Genomic DNA, 22369 nt, shown 5'->3' with positions numbered 1-22369 from the left:
ACACAGTCGCGCCATCCAGGCCTGACTGTGGGTTTACACGGTGCGTTGCACCGAGGGACGGCAGAGCGCCACTGAGAGTGCGTCCGGGCTGTACCCACGGAGCCCCGCAGCGAGGCAGACCTGGGGGCCTGGAGCCCCACCCAAGAGGGGTAGAGGGGCCCTACTTCCCCTCCTCACCTTGGCCAGCTCCCAAACGCGGCCCTTCCCCCAGCCTGCGCCCGGCTCTCCCGCAGCGGGTGCTGGGAGTGGGGCGAGCCCGGCAAAGCCCCGGGCCTCAATGCAGCGGGGAGCTGGGGCTGCGCTCCCGGGGAGGGGGGAGAAGCCTCGCGGCGCCGCTCCGAGCCCCGCCTTCCCCCGCCAGTGCGTGGGGCAGGCCGCGCGCCGTGGGCAGCACCCCAGTCACGTGCCCGTCGCCGCCCACTCACAGACGACGGCTCGAACCCGCCCCCGGCCGGGCTGTTGGCGGCAGGCGCGGGCGGGCTGAGGTGACGGCAGGTGAGCGGGAGCGGGACCTACCCGGGGCTCGGCGGCGGAGCCGCCCGCGTGAGACCGAGGCGACCCCAACGGCAGCCCACCTTAGGGCCAGCGTACGCCGGGCAGGGCCCCTCCCTGCCCCCCTCAGCCCCTGGGCGGGAATGCCCCCCCCCCCCCGGCGTCTTCCCTCCCCCCGGCAGGAGCCTTTCTGCTTCCCTCAGACAGGGACTCCCATCTCCTCCCGCGTTCCCTGGGCCAGGAGCCCTAGAGCTCCCCTGACACCACTGGGGATCCCCCCCCCCTAGTCCCGGGGCAGGGACTCCTGCTGCCTCATTTACCCTCCTCAAATAGGACCCCGAGGCAACGCTCTGCCCCCCCCCCCCCCCCCCCCCCACTGGAGACCCGTCAGTCCCCGTGCAGGGAGCTTTTCAGCTCCCCCTTCCTCTGGCAGGGAGCGCTCCCGGAACCTCCCCCCAGCTGCCGGGCAAGGAGCCGGGCAGCTTCCTTCCCTGCACTTCCCCCTCCCCCCACAGCAACCTTTCTCAGTCCCTCCCCCCCCCCCCCCCCGACCTCCTGCTGGGCAGGGATCCTCTCAGGCAGGGGGCCCCCTTTTCCGTCCTCCTCTGGGCAGGGCCTCACATCACTCCGCTAGGGAGGGGCCCAGTCCAACAGTGGAGTGACCCAGAACGGTGTTTCCCAGACTTGTGCTACATGCAGCCAATCCCCCCTCCCAACTTACTGATTCCTGTAGGTTTAAACGTATGGTTAAAATAAATACTGGGGAACAAAGGGCTCCCCTCCTACACACTGTGTCTAAGGGTTTGTTTCAATGGATATTTTGGGCAGCAACACCAATCTATCTTGTGAGGGGTTTTTTTCAGAGCATCTATTCCTGCTATCTGAGCAAGGTGTTACAATTAAAGATAGCTTTAAGCATGTGTCCTTGCAGTGTCCCTTGCTCCACTGAACGTTGTTCAACCTCAATCTTTAGTTATCCCACTAAAAGAAGAGTTCACACCATAGACTGGGCAAATCAAGCATTAAATAGCCCATGGAATATGTGGTTCACATTAAATATGACACTTTAGTCATTCATCTCTTATTCTCTCATCTGTTCGTTATTTACTTAGATTATTAAAGTCTTAGGAGCTTTGTCTATACAATATCCAGCAGCAAGCTTTTGGGTTCTGCACAAAGTCCTGACACCTTGAGATAGAGTAGACAAGGTCTGAGTCATTGGGGAAGACATAAAATTGCTTATTTTGTATCCAATTTGAAGGAGAAATGTGATCATGCTCTGTCACCTGAAATCAGCTTTCAGACGATTGTTCCAAAGCAGGTAACGTCCTTCCCCTCTAGGAAACTCCTGAAGTATGTGTGGGCGCACGGCCTGCGCTCTAGGAGCAGATGGCATCCGCCGAGCCTGTGTGTACCGTGATATCCATGGTAGAACAAGACACCCTGAATGGAGAGATGCTGATAAATACAGCCCTTCCTACAATAAGAGTCCCCAGTCCAACAGTCCTGTGCTGCTTTCCCGACGACACTTTGAGAAGGTAACCTTCAAGCAAAACAAAATACTCAGCATAATTATGGTTCATCGTGTACAATAACAGAAGTTTGAAGGGGATTACTATATATTTCTCAACTGTACTTGACAAATTGCATATAAACATTTTTACATTAATTTTGATGCCATCTTTCCAAGTCTTAGTAGTTTAGTTCTGTGTCTCCAAACTCCTAGTGCTAGTATATGCTTTGCAAGAATTCATACTGACACTTCAGACTCTTCAGTACACACGTATTAGAGGTTCTATTTATGTTCCTGCTTCTACAGTAAAAAGGTATTTTAAGTTCTGCTGAAATGTCAGGTATTAGTTATTTGTTGTAAGCGCTTAGTTTGTAGAACCAGAAATGTTTAAATGTGAAATTTTAAAAAAAAGTCAATATTTTATCATTCTAAGCCAATATACCTGCGTAGTAGTTTGAAAAACTACTTCTTTCTTTACTTTCCTGCTTAAATATTCTACTCAAAATTCCACAGTTCTCACGCAATAGCTGATGAGAGCACAAAGCAGAAGAAGATGGTGCTAGAAACATGCATATTTATTGTATAAATATGTGTATTATTGTAGTGCTTAGGAGCTCAATTTATGGACCAGGATCCCATTATGCTAGGCACTGCACAAACATGGAACAAAAAAGATGGATCCCTGTCCCAAGGAACTTTAGGCAGTGTATAAGACCAGAGAAAAATGATGTATGTAGGCTGATTGTTTCCTTGTACTCCTCCACCAATGAGGTAGTGTGTTGGTCAGTATGATAGGTAGTGGTCTCAAGGACACCAGCAACCTAATTATGAACATAAGCAAACATCTGATCATCCAGTCATCTTTAGTAAGCTACTTTCTATACTTATTCACTATTTGGGGACAGTGTGATACACTTTATTTACACAATCAAAGTAGAAACAGTTTGGTTTGTGCATTTCTTTGCTTGTAGGCATGAAAGGTTTTATAAAACGGAAGCCAATAGAAACGTTTCAACATAGTTTTGTTCATACGTAACTTTTTTCAATAAATCATTTGCCTATGGTGTTAGCCACCCAAACATTGCAGCTTTTGACTTTCACCTGAAAATAAGAAAGTGAATTTGACTAGACACTTACTAGAAGCAGAAGTGAAACCCACAGTCTGTTTCCATTGTCCAAACTGAGAAAAAATGCAAAACTGTGCACAGGGAAAGTAAGTTTGATTTTAAATATGCTCAAAAAATTAAAACAAATGTACTGTTTGTAACGTTTGTAAGGATTTATTAAAATAAAAAATTAAGGAACCTAACAATTTCCTTTTATAATTATTCACAGCATTGGGGAAGGCCCTTTCATGATAATGTTGCTGGGACTTTTTTGGTAGGACAGAATGTATAATATGCTCAGAGTGGTAGATCCCCAAATAGTATTACTAAAGTAAAAATTGCAAATTTACTAGTAATTGCAAATATTGTATTAAATAGTGAATGCTGCTTATACTCAGTAATGTTTATATATTTTTTCAAAATAGCCTTTTTTGCATATTGTTCACTCTGAAAATTAATCCTTGCATATTTTCAATGACTTTCTCATAGGAGAAATACTTACACATTACGTTTTAATCATTTGTGTTTGCAGTCACACACCAGTCTTTGGGATGCTGATGCTTACCAGTTACAGTTAACTGTCGGGGGCTGGAGCAGCCCCCCACCTGCTGTGGACAGGGAGTGCTCCAGCCCCGTCAAAAAAGTCCCCCCTCCCCCTGTGCATGGCAGACCCTACCCAGGTGCACCGCAATTATGGAGAATGGAGAAGCCCCTGCTCATGGTGGAGGGGACACTCCAGACCAGCCCTCTGTCCCCCCATTTAATTGGTTAACCAATTAAACTTAATGTTTAGCCAGTTAACTAATTAAATGGGATTTTACATCCCTAATTAGCATTGAGTATATTCTCACACCCATTCAAAGTAAAAGTGGTAGAATTGCCAAATAACTAGCAGAAAAGCAACCAACAATTTCTTTCATGTCAGAAAGTAATCTTAAAATGTAAGATATTACTTGTTATCTGAAAGCTCCTGTTTTCTTGTTAGGCTATCTGCTAATAGTTGTATAGTCTCTACTGTATAATGGAAAGTCAGCTATGAAATGCTTTGATTACTTTGTAATTTGCTGTCTGCTACTGTTCTGCGTGTACTGGCATTAGGTGCTTTTCTATTTTATGTGAAAGGATGCTGACTCTTCTGAACGTGTCCTTGCGGCTATGCGCTGGGGACTGGTCCCATCCTGGTTTAGAGAATCTGACCCTTCCAAAATGCAGTATAAAACCTCCAACTGTCGCAGTGATACCATGATGGAGAAACTCTCCTACAAGGTAAGTTTACGATATTCTTGCATTTAATGAGTCTTGAGAGACAAAAGACTTTAATCATCAGCTCCAGGCAGTGCTACTAATGACTTGTTAGAGGCCAAAGCATCTTCCTAATAAGTATTGGCTACCACCAACCTCTTGCACAGAAAATAAAATCCTTCTGAGTGACACATTGTACAGTCTAGTCTCTCAGTTTCATCGAAAGCATAGCTTTTTGCCTGCTGTATTTGACCAAGTGGCCTGAAGATAACCTGCTGTTTGATTCAAGCATGGCTCAGGCTGGAGAAAACAAAGGCATTCTTTCTATAGAAAAAAAGCTTTGAGAATAAGCTACTATTTTATATTAATAAAAAGCGTATCTGTTAATTGGGCTGCAGTACGAGAAGCTCTACAGGTATGCTTATCCTGCCCCTCCTCTCCTGAAAGGTGGGTATGCTATTTGGTGGGAGACTCTAAAAGAGGGTTCTGTCACACACTAAAGGATGGAAGGTGAGAACATGAAGGATTATTGTGTCTTACTACTCATAACCTTCAGGGAGATAAAGGTTCTTAGAATTACCTTGAGTATTACTTGCAGAACATCTCCAGCTTGATTTTGATGTGGGGTGAAAGCTTTGATATTTATCTGCCATTGATATTAATGAAAGGGAGTAGGCAGAGTACCATTTAAACACAGTGACATATTTTAAACTAAATTAAACTTCCTGAATGGGATGGAAATACCAGAATTCCATCATGTGCTAGTGTTGAGCTTTCATGCTGCTACCAGCATGTATTAATGCATTTTAATTCCAAGGTGGTTAGGGGACACTATCAGATTACAATGTATAAGCCACATATATACTAATTAACTACATAATAAGAGTGTAATTTCATCAAGAGCTTTTAATAGTGACATAAACTCTGAGAACAGAGGATAGTTTCATGTGAACACAACCCCAGTGTGGCCCTATAGCTTTAATGTCTATGCATTTGAGGATCATTTATAGAATATGAAAAGGTTTATAAAGAAATGTGTTCCTTATACTTCAGTAATGGCCTTTGTTCTCCCCTTGTTTTCTCACTCTAACAAATGTTTCTTTTATTTTAATGCCTTCCAAGCTGCCATCTGCTTTGATTTTGTGACATGGTCAAATCTTCTCTTCCCAAAGGGACCTCTGGTAAAGGGCAGGCGCTGTGTAGTGCTGGCAGATGGATTCTATGAATGGCAGCAGCACAATGGAAAGAAGCAACCCTATTTTATTTACTTCCCACAACCCAAGCAAGAAACGGTACTGGATTCCCAGCAGCAGTTGTTTTACTATTCAGCAATGAGATATAGCACTTTTTGGTTTGAAAAGGCTTTAGAAATTCAGATTGGTCTGGCACCCTCAAGACCTGAGTGGTTCCAAACATAAGTATTTGCTGGACCAGGGAATGTCAGGCATCCGGGCTCTCTTGGAGCTCCCCACCTGGCTGCTGCCTCAAGAGAACCTGGAGGCCTGACCTCCTCCGTCCCACCTGCCTGGTTCTGCTGCCCCCAGCCCACTCATGGGGCTCTTCTCCTGGTCCTTTGTGGGGTGGCAGCTGCTCCTGCGGTTTCCTGCCTCACGTGGAACAGCAGCTGCTCCCAGGGTTCCCAGCCACCGGGCCCCATGCAAGGCAGCAGCCACACTTGGGTTCCCTGTCCCCTCTGCCCAGCCCTGTTCTAGGCTGCAGATGCTCCTGGGGCTCCCTGCCCCCATCCTCTGTGGAGCTGCAGTCTCTCTCCAGGCTTTCTACCCCAACGTCACTGGCCCTGCAGGCTGCTGTCCGCCAGACCAGCTCCACTCCCAGACGCTCTCAACTTCTGTGGCCAGGGCTCTCTGGTCTAGCAACATCTGTGGTCCTGCTAGACTGCGAATGCTGCCAGACCACAGAGTCCTGGATGAGAGAGATTCAACCTGTATTAATTAGTTATTTATCTTGAAGGATAACATAATTATTTTATAAATTCCTGCTTACTCCATTTGTGTTTGTGATTAAGGTTCAGGCACAGGATATTGGAGGCAGTGCAGAAAGATGAGCTTCTCTGATGTTTGGAACTGTTGCTGTAAAGTTGGATGATATACCCAAAGCTGCCGTCTGTGCACGGCCTTTTGATCTACTACAGTGTGCTTCCCTAACTCTTCTAACATAGGGCTTGCTCCAGAGAAGTTCTGAGCACACAGTGCTCCCATTGAAGTCAATGGCCCTTGATAAAATTTCACAGAGTACAGTTTTGAATAGTCTCAAACTCTTCTGCATGCTGTGCTTTCTTCCCTTGTTAGTGCCCCCCCCCCCCTCGAAAATTTAATTGTTACTTGGAAGATCTTACCTGTTTCTGTTGCTTATCCTTGCTCCTTTCCTGTGACCTCACAATAATTTCCAAAGTAATAATATACAATGCACAGGTGGATAATATTGAAGGGGAAAAGTAGCAATGTGAGACGAGGCTCCTAATAAAGTTTTTGAGTACACATCCGTAGAAATAGAAGTGTAATTAAAATAGCAAATGAGGCTGACTCAATCTGACTGACAATGGTTTTCACTGTTTTTTGCCTTTAAATAACTTTGTATTGAAATGACTTATCATAAAAAGGAGGTTAGGAAAATTTGTGATCATTCTTTGTCTTTTTCAGGCAGATGGGAAAGATGATGATGAAAAGTGGAAAAGCTGGAAGTTACTTACCATGGCTGGAATTTTTGATTGCTGGGAGCCCCCTGGTGGAGGGGATGCATTGTACACTTACACCATCATCACAGTAGATGCTTCTAAAAGCTTAAGTGCCATTCATAACAGGCAAGTGAGATTGACTGGCTATGGATTGTAGAGATTGTGTGGTGTCAGTCACTGGGCCTGCACTCCCATCTGCTGTCAAATGTGACTCTCCTGGACAGTGAGGGGGAAATCTCGCTCCCCTGGGGTACAGAGCCCCCAGAAGGGTCCGAGGCTGGAGGTCAAATCAGTGAGGCAGGAGAGAAACCTAGAAGAGAAAACTTTATGATGCATGCATGCAGGCTGTCACTTCCAAGAGTGAAGCAGCAGCCCTGACAGACAGATTCAGGTATCCTATATACAGAATGCTTAGACAGTTCAGTTGTGGATTGTTCTTCTTTAACATATCAAAGTCTCAGCAGAAGTACTCTGAGACTTCTGTTCACCCCAGGAGTGCTAGAAGTAAGTTTTTACAGTACACAAAGCCACATGAGAACTTGAGTGGAGGAGTCTACAAGGCAAACTGTGACAAAGATAAGGGTTTACATGACAAATTGTGACAGACTAGGAGTATCCATGAATTTGAGACAGTCATTTGTAAGGGTCTTTGATTAGAGCTAATTTGATTTCTCTCTGTTACAGGGAGAGAGATCTGGAAAACTTTTTAACCCTTACAGCAGTTTTCTTTCAGAGAGTTTTGATTTCTGCACAGTCCCCCCTTTGACACAATTGGAGTTATTTGATTTTTCTCCCACAAAAGCAAGTAAAACAGAAGGTTTATTGGTTCACAAGGGACACAGCATAGCACAGACTTGTTACATGAACCAGGAGCATTCAGTACAATCCACCTTGAGGTTAGGGGGCCCAGAGCCGGGGCTCTAGGCCCCTGTCCAGCCCCCCAAGCCAGCTAGTGTCCCTTCTCCTTAAGCCAGTCAAAAAAACACCCAGCAATTGGTTCCAGCCCCCTGTGCAGCCCAGCCTCTTTCTTTGTACTGCTTCCCCAGCCCAAGGTGTTATCTGACTATGACTTGTTGCATCTTCCCCCTAGGATCGGGATAGGATGGCCTGGGCCATTCCCTACATGCCTTCCCTCAGGAGTTCTCACCCAAAGAGCCCATCCCTCACTGGGCACTACACACACAGAGTCATTACAGAGCAGCACAGGACAGTAGGAATCACATACAGCATAGCAAAGCAAAACAGTGAATGCAGTCCCCACTACGTCACACATGATGACAGAGATTAGTGGGGAGTGCTTGTCCAAAAACCCTCCCTTAACATGGGAACCTTCCCTTTACTCGTGCTGTGTGGAGCAGGTAGTGTGACTCTATTGCTTATGTACAAAACCCTGATAATGCCAAGAACACACAGTTTAAGAGTTCTTTCATGCTTTTTCTGCCTGATTCTCCTAGGCTATGTCTACACTGCAGGCTTCTTGCGCAAGAACTTTTTGCACAAGAGTTCTTGCGCAAGAGTGCGTCCACACTGCAATGTGCTTTTGTGCAAGAGACGTGCTTTTGCGCAAGAGTGTCTGTGGCAGTGTGGACACTGTCTTGCGTAAGAAAGCTCTGATGACCATTTTAGCTATTGGGGTTTCTTGTGCAAGAAGAGCCTTTTTGCACAAGAGCTCGTGGGGAGAGGAATAATTCTGGTGCAAAAAGCCCTCTCTTCTGACGATCTATTGAAAACTTTCTTGTGCAAGAATGGGCTTGTAGTGTGGATGCCCTGCAAGTTATTGTGCAAGAACAGCTGTTCTTGTGCAAGAAGCCTATAGTGTAGACATAGCCCTAGAGAAGTACATTAGAACATTAATTATTTGTTTCAAGTCACTGAATCTTGCCCTTGCCATAAATCACTTTGTCTCTTTGCCAGTAGCAATAAGAATTAAGTTGCTCATAGGCCTGCCAAGTGATTGACAGAACTCTTTGCCTTCTCTGGGGAAGCAGGCTGCTTTGGTGAAGTTAGCACAGTTTGCCTCACAGAAAAATACTGTTTTGCTTAGTCGTTCCCTAAGGCTTCAGAAATGAGGTCTTTGTACCTTCTAGCCAGTCCTTAACATGCTAATAGTTCTAATAATTATTGCCAACACATTTAATCCCCATATAGCTGGAGTCTGAATTATGTTAATTCTGGATCTTAGTTTGGCTTGCACCCAAATCACTCAATCCTGCCATGTGGCAGGTAAGTTGTGTGTGTCTATGTGGTCTTAAGATTTTTTCCCTCTCCTCCCATGTTTTAGGATGCCAGCTATCCTGGATGGGGATGAGGCTATCAGGAAATGGTTGGACTTTCCAGAGGTACCAACGCAGGAAGCCCTTAGGCTCATCCACTCTACAGAGAACATTGCTTTCCATCCAGTTTCTGCTATAGTAAACAACTCCAGAAACAATACACCAGAATGCCTTGCTCCCATTGAGTTAGAACTGAAGAAGGTGAGATTTGGTGAATGACATAAATCAGACTTCCCTACCATAATACTGTTTAATAATAAATAGAATAGTACTTTGTTCTTTGTCTACATCTCTTTGAGGATCTCACTGCTTCTTACAGACATTAATGAATTAAACCTGCCTGTGAGATTGAAATTTGGGATAAATTATTTTAGATGCATAGATGGTTCGGGCCAGAAAGGCCTTTTACAGAGGAGAAAGCAGAGGCTGTAGAATCAGGACCTGATTTAAGGACAGACCACTCAGGAAACCATCTGGATGCAGGGCATAGGGGTCACTAGGCTCAGGGTGCTGTTTCATTGGTTAGAAACTAAAGGGAAAGTGGAAGTAAAATCTAAATACAGATTTACATATCCTAGTGTGCAAATGTATCCTCATATTGCAGGATAAATCATGCATCAAAGTTGTGAAATGGGCTACAAATACAATAAAAAACGAAGTATTCAAAAGTTTAACCAGTGAAAGGAGGTGCCAAAGACTCCTTGCCTGCAACGTCATTGATCCCGGGCTGGCCCTGATAGAATATAAGAGAATAAATTTGTGGGCAATGGGTGTCAGGGAGTGGGAGACTGAGACTTCCAGTACAGCCGGGTGTGGCCCTGCCCACACCACTCCCAGGAGTGCTTGTGAGTTCCTGCTCTTTTGTGGCCCAGGACTGGCTTGGGCTGGGCCTGCCACCAGGACTTGTGGAGGCTAAGATTGGCACCCTGATTGGTGCTTCAACTGGAGGTGCTATGGCAAAAGCGCTCACTCCTGGGCTGAGTTTGGGAGATGCTGCAGCCATGCTGCGCATCTCACTCTGGGGCTAGTCTCAGGGGGTGTTGCCACCTGCTCTGCGTTCCATTTTTGGGGTTGAGGGCAATGTGACTGAACTGTCTGCTTAATGCTCTGGGGCTGAGGTTATGGGCACTGTGATGGAACTGCCCAGCTCACACTTTGGGGCTGGGATTGGAGGTGCTGCAGCCACACTGTGTGCCCGGTGCTCCATGACTGAAGTCGGAAAGGGTGGTTAGACACGGGAGTGCTGGCATGGAGTGGGGAGGGAGCAGCAGCTGATGGTTTTCTGGGCTCTGATGAGGAGCAGAAGGGGAGAGGGAGAGGGCTGGAACCTCGAGTGGAAGAGTACGGGAGAGACCAGGATGATGGGGTAGGGATAACCTACCCTAACTGCTGAATTACTTGCTGCCCCTGAATAAACTGCATGTTTTGCTTAGCTCTTAATTAGGGACTGACAGATCACTCTATGCCTAAGAATGAGCAGTAGTTTGTGCCTTTTTGAGATTCTTGATCTACCCCTTCTAACTGATTCAGGATGGCTCTGAGGAACTCCAAAAGGAGCTGTAGATGGCCATCTACCCCCAACTGGAGAGAGGGTCACTGTAGTGTTTAATGTTTGAAGGCCCGTTAAAGATTCCCATTCCTTTTCCTGCTCTTCCAGAAATAAAACATATTGCAAAGTGTCAGGATCACTCTGCTTAATAAGGTATATTCTGACCTGAATGGCATTTAGATTAATCTGACTGGGACTTGCATGAGAACCTTGTGCAAGGCTGTGTTACTGTAGTGTAGGGAATGATGCTGCTGCACCTTCCCCATTCTGAGACTGGACCAGCTCATTGAAGTAGTACCCATATGGGCATTTTCTAATGTGCCTTGCATATATGACCAGCTATTTCTGTGCTGCTTATTTTTCTTTTAATATAACTTGTCCTTCCAGGAGACCAAAGCCAGTACTAGCAGCAAAATGATGTTGAACTGGTTAAAAAACAAGTCTCCCAAGAAAGAGGAAGATGATTTGCCTAGATGGTCCAGTCAGTTCATCCAGATTACTGCTACACCCAAGAGAAGCAGTGCAAGCTTAATGCAACAGTGGCTGAAGAAGGAAGAGGAGGATCCTTGTGCAAAGAAGCCCAAAACTCAGTGAACTGACTTTCAGTTCTGAATAGAACGCGTATGTTAGCCTGTTAGATCCTGCAGACCGGTACCAAGACATCTCTGACTTTGTGTGCATTGAGCATTTAAATTTGATTTCTAGCACTGATGTGATTTTGTAGCTTGATGTCCTTGTGCTGATGGCTTACTGATCTTAGGAGAGCAATGCTTGGTTTTTAAAACTTTCCTATCTTCCACTAACTGGGAAATTGATTTAATATGCAATGCTCACCTCCCCACCAGTGTTTTCACCTGGTTGATACTGACCTGCCTTAGGAACACTTATGGATCACATACTCAGGGGGAAGGCATTTAAACCCAATCCATGTTCTTCCTATTGAGTGAGGAACGGAAGAACTGAGTGGAATTCTTTCATGAAGTGTTATTCAGATGGCTCTCCTGTGTGTTAATTCTCCTAGATAATGTCTATATTTTGGGTACTTTTGATGTTTTGATGCTCGAGAACTTATGCAGCCAAAAAATGAACTAAAGATTCTATGTTAAACTAGTATTTAAATCAGAGATGTAGCTCCATTTCTTAAGGGCTAACACTGCCTTACTTTGTGTCAGCATGGAAAACATTGATGGGCCTCTGCATAAGAGTTTCAGAACAGTGAGATCCTGATATATGTGGAAAGGAGGATATTCAAGATTCTGGAAACAAGTGCCATGGGAACCAGGTGCCTTTTAAAACTGAGGAAGTGTTCTACTGTGGCAATGGGGTTGTATAGGGTTGGTGTGTCTGTGAGAGAGAGAAATGCCTTAAGACAGTTTTGCTGGTGAAAGTAAAAACTGTCCTTACCTTTAAATCCTTTTCCATGCTCATTGTTTCACATTTCTGATAGCCTGACCTACCTTTATGAAGTCTGTGTACTATTGTCAAGGGCTGCTTTGAAAACCCTTTCCCAGTAGTATTGTAATATTGTAGAAGTTACTAGAATTATCCCCTGAAATTTCCCACTGTTGCTACTGCTGGTAGTAGCAACAGAAGTTATAATGTAGACATGAACCAGTATTTTAACCAGTTGTCTAACCTGGCTTTGAGCAGGAATAGATGACATAATGGTAAAAATGGCACATATTGTCTATTCAAGACCTCACATTGACAGTAGCAACACTGGTAAATTTAAAGAGGAAAAAGTCCTGATGTTTAGAAGTGCCAAGCTCCCACAGCACCAAACGAAGTCAGTAGAGCTGTAGGTACTCAGTATCACTGAAAAACAAGCTTTAATGTGTTGGCATGACCTTAGAGAGCAAGTCCCTGGGAATTACTGGATTTAATCTGTTCTTTGTGGCAGCCATAATTGCTAGCTTTATTTTTAGTGGGGAGTGGAGTGGGAAAACTTGTCTTGGCCATTATGTTTGTGCAATATTTGTGTTAATAGGATTTTAAGATTTAGAGAATATTTTCTGAATCCTTGATCCAGAGAGAGAACAATCACTCTTTTGAGTAGGTAGATCACTGGAGTGTCAAGTACTAAAGTGATTTTTTTGTCTTTGGTCTGGGACTTGAACAAGCAGTGTCAGTCATATGTTAGATCTTAGCAGCATGTGGGAGATCTCTGGAGAGCATTGCTTACTTGTGTTTGAAACAGTTTGTAGAAAATAAAGTGATCAGTTGGCTTATGTGTTTCTGTGTTTGTCTGTCTTGCTCTACCTGTCATCAATCCATAATCATCTAGTCCACAAGTAATGTGAGTAGTTTGTCTTCCTTGCCCTTGGTAAAAGAGAGACTTCATAGAGTATAGTGAGCTGTAAGACTTTATTTGCAGAAAAGAGTTTATTTGCAAAATAAAATATTCTTAGATGGCAGATTGATGACACCACTCAGAACTGCTTTGTTCTAAGGGAGCTTCACAGTAAAATCTCAGTTAACAGGTTAACTGAATAAACGGGGATGGGGGCCTGCAGACAGGCTGAAGTGGCCCCTTTCTACTGTGGGCAGGAGTTGCTTCCGCCCACCTGTTAACCATAACTGGTAAGCATCACCCGGTAACCATTCACAGATGCTTCGTAGGTGTTAGGGAGAGTATTGGGGGAGGACAGTTGAGCAGTAGCCCTTAGAGCATCCAGTAGTGGTGAAATATCATTAAATAGAGGAGAACCAAATCCATACCAGAAGAAAATGAGTTCTATTCAAAATATCACACTGGATCCAAGATATATCAAAATCTTATAATAACCTGTTACAGTCATTGGGAAAATGCACCATCGAGCCCTATTTCTGACATCTTTGAGGAGCTATGGATGATTGGTAGATTGGTGGATTTAGGGTTTCCCCTTGTCCATGCTTAATATAAATTAGCCAAAAACAGTTTTGCAGTCTATTTCCCTGCCATCATTTGTGTCAAGACAAAATAATTTATTTACCTACATTCAGTCCCATTCCAGACTCTAAAAATCAAAGGGCTTGATTTGTGGTTCTTAGAATTGTTGCCTGAAATTCAAAGCCATTTCTGGGCTTCAGCAAGCAACCCACAGAAAGTGAGAAGTAGAGTTCTTCCCTGCCAAGTAATTTCTTCTCTAGGCAGAATGACTTTGCTGCCCCTGTTCAGAACATTGGCTGTAGACTGCAACCATTATAGGACAGGCTTACACAAAAAGTCACAAGCATGCATTTAATAATTGTTTTAAAATTAATTGTTGCTACTAATGGAGGGAGGAATGAGGTGAAGACAGGACTGGACAATCAGGAATTTTTGAATTCTAATCCTCCTAATACTCCTTTGTTGCCTTGAGTGAGTCATAATCTCTGCCTCAATTTTCCCATCTGTCAAATCAGCTGGGCTCTGACCTTGGGCCAGCACCCTTCCCCAATCCCAAACCCTGGGCTGGCCAGTGCCCTTCCCTTCTCCCCCCTGCTTTGGTCCTGGACTGGCCTGGGGAGTGCTGGCAGGAGGCCTCCCCCCAGGTTGGACCCAGGAAATGCCAAGTAAGTCTGCCAATATACTGTCATCTTTAAATAACCTTTAAACTTAAGTCTATTTTCAAATCAAATGTATCTCCATTCAGACATTGTTACTTATTTTTTTTTAAATGACCATGATTGGTGTCATACTTTTTCAGCAGTTACATGGTGGTTCTCCCCTAGCCCTCCCTTCACACACTGCCCATGCAGCCCTGGTAATCTTGGGTGGGGGGTTAGTGCACGCACGCACTCTCTCTCTCTTTCTCTCCTGCCCAGATCCCCCCCTCACCTTCTTCCCATTATGGCTCCTGCACAACTCCCAGCCCCGTGCCCTGAGCCCTTCCTAAGGACCTGAGCAATGCTGGTAAATGTGTGTGTTAGGAATGTTTGAGAAGGTGGGAGACTGCTTGCTCCTCTATGGCCTACCCCACAGCCTGGTCACAGCTTTCAAAAAATAGGGAGGCTGATCTACTGGCTGCTCTTTTATGTGTGGTTTACAGTGTCATTCTGTTGAGACACCTTTCAAAAAACCTCAATTTCAGAGGCCTGCTGCATTGCAGGCAGAAGCTCTTCATCCCTCCAGTACCAGCAGGACAGGTACTAGTGGTGGTACTTACAGTTGTTACAACTGGTAATCTAAAGCATTCCCCTTTTTATTTCAATAAACGAGTCTTTCCAGATGCCTCCCCTTCCATTGGGTTGGCTTCAACCCACTTTCATGAAGATAAGCCTGGAATTTGGAACAACACAAAATTCACCAGTGTAGTGAAAATAGCATAGTTGAATAGGAGGGGTAGACTCTAGCTCGGGGTGGGTACAAGCCCCTCAACAGGGCTTATCCGGCCTGCCTATGGCTTTGATCTGGCCCGTGCGGCTGTTCCATGCCCCACCCCCTAGCACATTGCCTGGGAGCAGGAGCCCAGCTAGCCCTTTCAACAGCCCCAGGGAAGGTGTGAACCCTTTAAATAGAAGCCGTTGAAAGGGCTCCCATGTCCCCAGCTCCCAGGCAACATGCTATCAGTGAGGCCAGAAGCAACAAGCTCATTAAAGAGCAGGAAGTGAAAGGGCTCACAGCTCCTGTCTCCCGCTAACATGATGCCTGGGAGGCAAGAGCCCTTTCAACTCCTGCTATTTAAATGCTCGGCCTCTTCCAACCAATGCCCCATCCCTTCCATATGAGGCCCTGCCCCTTCTGGAGCAGCCTGCGGGGCTTTGAAGTGGCCCCTAGCTCAAAAATTATTGCCCACCCCTGCTTTGGCTCATACAGGCAGGTTTGCATATGTTGTTTATTTCTAGAGCATTTAACACAGATTTGGCTCTTCCAAATGTTTTATAAACATTTCATTCAAGTTTAAGTGCTCCACATGTATATGTGTCCTATGTCCATTATTACCTTTCATAGCAGCCCTGGGAAAAGTTAAAGGTGTGGAACCTGATACTCAGAAAGGTAAAGGCTAAGGGCTAGAGCGAGGCCGTATTAGATTTACAATTAGAATATGAGGCTTCATCCTTCTTAGTTCCCGGCTTACACTACTAGGCTGCTCTGTCCTGCAAATCAGCAGTCATTTATCCTGGTGCAAAATCTACCTGCCTATCTTTGTCATAACAATAGAGAGAAACAAATTCTTGCTTATGACACCCCAATTCCTACCATCCAATACCAAAGCGATTGGCCCATCCGTGGGAGAGAAAGAGAAATATTGTACATAAAAAGAGGTAGGCACCGCAGTGAGTCACTGAACTGCTGGAGCAGCGTGCAGCCCAGTGCAAAGAAGTGGTGTTTAGAGCAGGACTGGAAGGTGAACTCAAGCAGAGAGGGTTTTCCCCGAGCTTGGTACGGAGCAGATCAAGGGGTAAAGAAGCCTAGTGTGACTGCTTAAAGAGCTATAGCCGAGGCAAGGGAAGAAATATCCTTTCGCTAGTGCATCACTTCGCATTGTAAGGCAGCCAAAGAGCTCGTCTCCCACAACCGCTGGTGCTGCACATTAATATGCTTCACCAGCAGCTCCCTTTGCAGGCGGTCCAGCCAGCGTCTCAGCTGCCTCTCCATCCGAAGCCGAGGCAGGGCGTAGCGAGCCCTATGCAAATCAGGGATCGGAATACCCGCCAATGGGAGCCTGGTCGGCTCTCACGCCCGCCAATGGGAAGCGGCCGGCGGCCTGGGCTTGGATTTATCTCCGCTAGCGGCGGAGCGTGTTATTGTCATTGCAGCTGCGGGCGTCTGGAGGGGCGGATCGGGCTCAGTACGGCGGTGAGGGCCAGGGCTGTGGACTAGGTTTCCGTGCCGGTGGGGTCTGCTTTAATGGGCGCTGCGGGCGGGGGCGCGTAACCGGCTGGGCGGGGCGCTGTGGCCCTGGCGGGTGGCTCCTAGGCGCGGGCTGCGCGTGATAACGCTGTTTGTCCCCCAGGCCCTGGGACCGGCTCGGCGCCTCTCCTCCAGGGCGGCAGCTGCCGGGATCGGCCCTTTCTCCCCGCCATGTCCGGCCGAGGGAAATCCGGCGGCAAAGCGCGAGCCAAAGCCAAGTCGCGCTCCTCCCGGGCCGGCCTGCAGTTCCCGGTGGGCCGCGTGCACCGGCTGCTGAGGAAGGGCAACTACGCGGAGCGGGTTGGGGCCGGGGCCCCCGTGTACCTGGCCGCCGTGCTCGAGTACCTCTCGGCGGAGATCCTGGAGCTGGCCGGCAACGCCGCCCGCGACAACAAGAAGACGCGCATCATCCCCCGGCACCTGCAGCTCGCCATCCGCAACGACGAGGAGCTCAACAAGCTGCTGGGCGGGGTGACCATCGCCCAGGGCGGCGTCTTGCCCAACATCCAGGCCGTGCTGCTGCCCAAGAAGACCCAGAGCTCCAAGAAATGAGCCCCCGGCCCACCCACCTTCCCAGGAAGCCAATCGATGAGCTGCAGCCGACACTGGCATGCCCCTGGTATCCTCTCGCCCTGCCCGCTCTCCCACCTGGCGCCCGTGTTCTCCTCTCTTCTCCCCCCCCTTTGCTCCAGTGGGGTCTTGCCCTCCTGCCCCCATGTGCTAGCTTTGCAGTCCTGCAGCGGGGGGCTTGGGGGGCTCACTGCACCATGAGATGAGCCTGTGATTCTTTCCCTTCCTTTCCAGCACCCCAGGGGAGGCATGGAAGGAAGGAAGCAAGCAATTTGAATGAGACGTACAAAAAGCCCTTTCCCGGGTGCTAGCACCATGCCTGGCGCTCTAGGTTGCTTTCTGGCCTGTCTGACTGCAAAGCTATCCTTCCTGGGTTGCTGGTCAACAGCTCTGTTCTCAGAGCACCTGTGGGTTGGGTAGCTTGTTTTTTCTGGACCTGCTCACATTTCCGTGGAAGAAGCACTCTGGAGAAGGAATAATTGGTTCGTTGGGGTTTTTTTGTTTTTGGTTTTTTTTCCCTCCCTCCTCCTCCTAGAAGGTGTAATTAGCTGCAAGAGCAAACGTTCTGTGCAACAAAAGCTCCTGCTTGGAGCAGGAAGAGACTGGGCTTAGTCAATACTCCTTTTATTTATGTTGTGTTTATGGATGTAACTAAAGATCCCAATGCATTTACTTTGTATTGTACCTAGATGTTTGGAGGGGGGGTATGGGAGAATCATGGAAGGTGGTTTCTCCCATTGCTTAACTTTTTGCACGAATGATCTACCTTAATTTCTCACCTTGCTCCATGCAAGAAGTAGGGAAGTTCAGGAGTGTGGTAATCTTACCTGCTGTTTGTTGCACATCCCCATAAATGTGACCACAAGTAGACTTCCTAAATGCATGGTGGGTGGGCAGATCAGGAGACTTTCCAAATGTGAAAATATCTGTTTCTGAGGAGAAACATAATTTCAATGCAAAATTTTGTTTTATCCAGTGGTATAAGCTAAGATGTCACCAACTGTAAAAGCCTAGCTTGGTTTTCCTGTTACCTTTTTGAATCCCTTCTTGCAAAATCATGCTATTGTTGCAGTTCGGCTGCGCGCTCATGTGCTCAGTGAGCTAGTAGGGTTTAATAATTTCTCACTAGTGTGGGTCCGATATAGTTTAGGCAAAGGGTGTACTTCAAAATATTCTAAAAGAGCATGAGTTTACCACTGACAGGAAGATGCTATTTCCCCCCCTGCCCTCCTCCCCCTTTTTTATGGTCAGATTACAGTAATAGCTTTGTTGCAGAACCTCTTATTTTTTACTGAGACTTAGCACTTGTATCCTAATTGCACTTTATAATGACATGCAGTGTTTTTGTTCATCACTACTTCTGGTTCTTAAAATAAAGTGCTAATTATACATCTGTTAACTGTAATCCTCCTTAATGGATTAATGTTTTTTTAAAACTTATAATTCACATAATGCAAATATATAGTTAATGTGGTGGTTTATTAAATGGCTATTTGGATAATGTATGAGCATGAAAGTCAGCCTAGCAGTCCTTGTGACACATAGTAGCTGTGTTCTTATAGAAATTGGTATAAAGAGCAACCTTGTTCCCTATTGTGAGGGCAGCTTGTTTATGTGGAAGGTTGATAGAATCATGTGCATGCAGCATTGTCTAGGCTGTTGGACAGTAAAACTTCATAATCTTAAAGTGCAATGGACAATTGTCTGTGCTGTAAGTAGCATGTGTTCCACCTATCAAATCAGTTCTTAATTTTGTAGATGAATTAACTTGCTCTGGCTCTGACTCAGCTGTATAATGTAGCATAGATGAATTTGGATGCCTGTAAGTGGTTTTATGAAGGGGTTTTCACTCCATTGTAGAAATGTGGAAAAGGTCTGTTACTAGAATAGTGATAATGGAGAAGTAAACTTGACATGGCACTGGCTGTCTGAGCAGTTCTGTGGTTTTACTCCTCAGTGCAGGCTTAGGGGGGGAACCTCTTGTTTCTGGGCAGCTGTATCTTACTGCTGTTGCACTGGATCAACTGGACTTTTTTTCCTATCTGTAAACTGGCAATTGCTGGGGGTGGGTGGGGAGGGAATTAAGTTTTTTGTTTTTTGTTGTTTTTTTATGTACAAACCATTGTTTAGAAAATGGAGATTCTAAAATGTCTCTGTATCTTAGTGTCCTGTGTTGTTTTGTTTCTTTAGGACCAGCATTCTGTACAACTCAAAGGAGATTGCTTTGTAATTCTTAGAAAATGCAGAACTTGTCATACTGAAAGAACAATGCAAATCCAAAATCTGATTAAACTGGTTCCATATTGAATGCATGTCAAATTTGCTGTTTGTTATCACCACATCACCTCATTTTTTTGCCTGCACTGAAATTGTCCTGTCTGAAGAAATGGGCTGATACAAAATTATTGTTGTGAAAGATTGTCTTCTTGGAAGAAATGCATGGGAGAGAACTGATTTAGTCCAGCAATCCCTGTCAGTCTGGGGTGAAAGAGTAATGTCCATGGCAACTGACTCCTCCCCCCCCCCCCCCCCCCCCCCCCACGCCTGTCTGTTAGCTTGGTTCACAGAGTCATTCTCCAGATTTTAATCCCTGCTGCTGGCAAGATATTGTAGATTCATTTGACCTAGCCAGTGAAGCAAATTCAAAAACTTGACTCTACCTCTGCAGGTGTGACCTGCAAGGTGACTTTTTTTAAAAAAGCAAATCTGAATTGGAACACTTACTTGGCTGGTTAAAAAGAAGCCTGAGACTCTACTAACCCACCCTCCCTCAGAAATTCAGTTCCTGTGCAGACTTCAGTTTTGTATGTCCCTCTTCCCCTTGTACCTATGGGAGTGCTCACAATATGTATGCCAGGAGAAATCTAGGGTGTCATTCTGCAAAGTCAAGACTTGGAAGAGAAAGCCATGATTACAAGGGTTGTGGGGGGGAATAGCACTAATGGTCTCTCCCCTTCTTTCAAACAATCTGTCTTGCAATGGTTTCCATCACTGTTCAGTTTGGTTCAATGGCTTGCTACAAATTGTTCCAGCACTCCTGGAGAGGATACAGGCATGTTTGGGGGGGGGGGGGGCGGAGGAAGAGAAGAGGAGAGAAATGCTGGCTGCTTTTGAAATGGCTTGATATCTGTTTTACAAGCTACTTATTTATTTGTATTCCACTAGCGCTAGTCAGGATTTGGATCCCATAGCTCGGGGCTCATACAAACACAATACTGTCCCCATTTTAAAGAGCTTTCAAGAGAATGCCATAAAAGTGTCACCAACAATTGGAGGAACGGGTTGGAAACCAGGCAATGAAGGAAGTGGGCAGTAATGAAAACTACAGGGTCTTGGGTCTCTTTAAATTCTAGATAAACATCAGAAGTTCCAGCTTCTCCTCTTCTTCTCTCCCCCCCACCCCCCTTACATATTTCAAGGCTTCAGTTTAGGAAAGTCTTGGTTTCTCTTGTGCCTAGCATCCAGTGGAAGGCAAGCTGTGTTCTTAACACTTCTAGTTAAGAGCAGGTGACTTTTTTATTAACTGGGTTTTGGCTTTAGTGTAGGTAGATGTGTGTGTATTTAAACTTCATTGCAGTCCTCACTAATTAAATCATCTTTATTCCAAATCTACTTTCAAGACTACTTAGTATTTGATCATAGTCAAATAATTGGTGGTCATTTGGCTGCCTGATTTTGAGCTTCAAGATATTTACATGCCTAAGTCCCATTGATTTCAGTGGGATTTGGCTGCCTGAACACCTTTTGAGGATTTGGATCCTAGTGGTTAAGGAAACTACTGCTCCTGAAAAGTGGCGTATTTATGGCATCACAGTAACCGGAGCAGGTTAAAGTGAAATCTGCATTAGAAGAACAAACTTGAGTTTACTGAGTTAAACAAGCAAATCTCCTATGTCTTAAAGTTTCTATGTAACTGCAGGATTTATACCCACCACCACTGCAGCTGCCACCTGGAATTTGAAAATCAAGCTGTGCTCTTCTGCATATCAGTTACAGATTTTGTAACTAAACTTAACTGATGGCTGTGAGGCAAGGACTCACAATAGAATTTATCCCCTTTCTGTATAGTTGTACCACAAGAAGCATAAATTGTGGCATTAAGTGTAGCTACACTGAGTTGGCCTCTGTGCTGTGATTCTAGCAGTGTGGTCTGTCCACAGATTGTTTACAACATGGCCAGTGATGGTGCCATCTTTTATTGTTTTTGTGCTCGCCTTTATATCATACTTTGTTCTGTGCTCGTCTTTATATCATACTTTGTTCTGTTGGTACAGGGCCTAGCACAGTGGAGTCCTGGCCCATGACTTGGGTTGCCATGTGCGACTGAAGGAATAGTGTCTTCCCTGTGCTATAACAGGCCTATCCTTGTCTGCAGAAACCATGGCTGCTGGTGAGAGGGAGCTCAATCTGAGACAACAGCAACACTGCAATTGTGGGGCTTGCTCTTGTGAGGTAAGCTCTTAAGGCTTTACCTAACCCTTGTGTAAAGGGTAAGTGCGTGTGAAGCCACTGGCTTCTATTCAGTTAGGGCCCTTATTCAATATGATACTAGAGAGATTGGCAGGGATGTTAAGTAAAGGAGAAACTGGGAAGGCAGCATACTGCACACATCCAGCAAGTGCTGCTTTTCTGTTGGCTACACAGTCTGTCAAGTCTATTGAGCTCTTGAAAGCAAGGTAGGGGTGTGTGTGCATTAGGGATGTGAATAGTTAACAGGTGGTGGCTGAAGCAGAGGCCACAAGCTCCAGTCTGCTGCTGGTCAGGAGAGTGCTCCTGCCTGGCCAGAGCAGCTCGCACCCAACCATGGCAGGTGGAGGCGGCTTCTCCAATCCCCCATTTAATCAATTATCTAGATAAAGTTAATGTTTAACCAGTTAATTAAATGGGGATTTTAGATGCTTGGTGTGTCTGCACATTGCCTAGTGCTGTGTGGTTTGACAGGAATACAAATAAACTAGCTGGGCTGAAAGTATTAACACTCTGAGCTTATTTGGAAGGCTCATCAGTCTTATCAGAACTCTTTTTCTGCTACTATTAACCTGGGCTATATCTAAAGCAATGATCTAGAGATGAGATGTGAATGCTGCCTATTCATGAAGCCATCTAGTCCTGTT

At 45.7% G+C, this 22369-nt stretch overlaps 2 protein-coding genes across 4 annotated transcripts; both read left to right on the top strand.

Annotated features, from left to right (window-relative positions):
• HMCES (5-hydroxymethylcytosine binding, ES cell specific) lies at positions 1-13100 on the top strand. 3 transcript variants are annotated; one of them, XM_006130881.4, is made up of 7 exons: positions 1-149; positions 1834-2030; positions 4234-4377; positions 5526-5645; positions 7014-7174; positions 9330-9522; positions 11258-13100. In XM_006130881.4, exons 2-7 carry the CDS (start codon positions 1848-1850, stop codon positions 11462-11464), a joined length of 1008 nt encoding a protein of 335 aa, XP_006130943.1. In that variant the 5' UTR covers positions 1-149; positions 1834-1847; the 3' UTR covers positions 11465-13100. The 3 variants fall into 3 exon arrangements, with proteins under 3 accessions (XP_006130943.1, XP_075794943.1, XP_075794944.1); XM_075938828.1 differs by lacking the exon at positions 1-149 and adding an exon at positions 347-495; XM_075938829.1 differs by lacking the exons at positions 1-149; positions 5526-5645 and adding an exon at positions 347-495.
• Positions 13101-16528: 3428 nt separating this feature from the next.
• Positions 16529-19563, top strand: LOC102451285 (histone H2A type 2-B). Its single transcript, XM_006130880.4, has 2 exons — positions 16529-16631; positions 16789-19563. Exon 2 carries the CDS (start codon positions 16857-16859, stop codon positions 17235-17237), a length of 381 nt encoding a protein of 126 aa, XP_006130942.2. The 5' UTR covers positions 16529-16631; positions 16789-16856; the 3' UTR covers positions 17238-19563.
• The last annotated feature ends 2806 nt before the right edge of the window (positions 19564-22369 follow it).

This window comes from Pelodiscus sinensis, chromosome 11, assembly GCF_049634645.1.
Source record: "Pelodiscus sinensis isolate JC-2024 chromosome 11, ASM4963464v1, whole genome shotgun sequence".
NCBI classification, from domain to species: domain Eukaryota; kingdom Metazoa; phylum Chordata; order Testudines; family Trionychidae; genus Pelodiscus; species Pelodiscus sinensis.
This window is presented reverse-complemented; position numbering and strand designations above follow the sequence as displayed.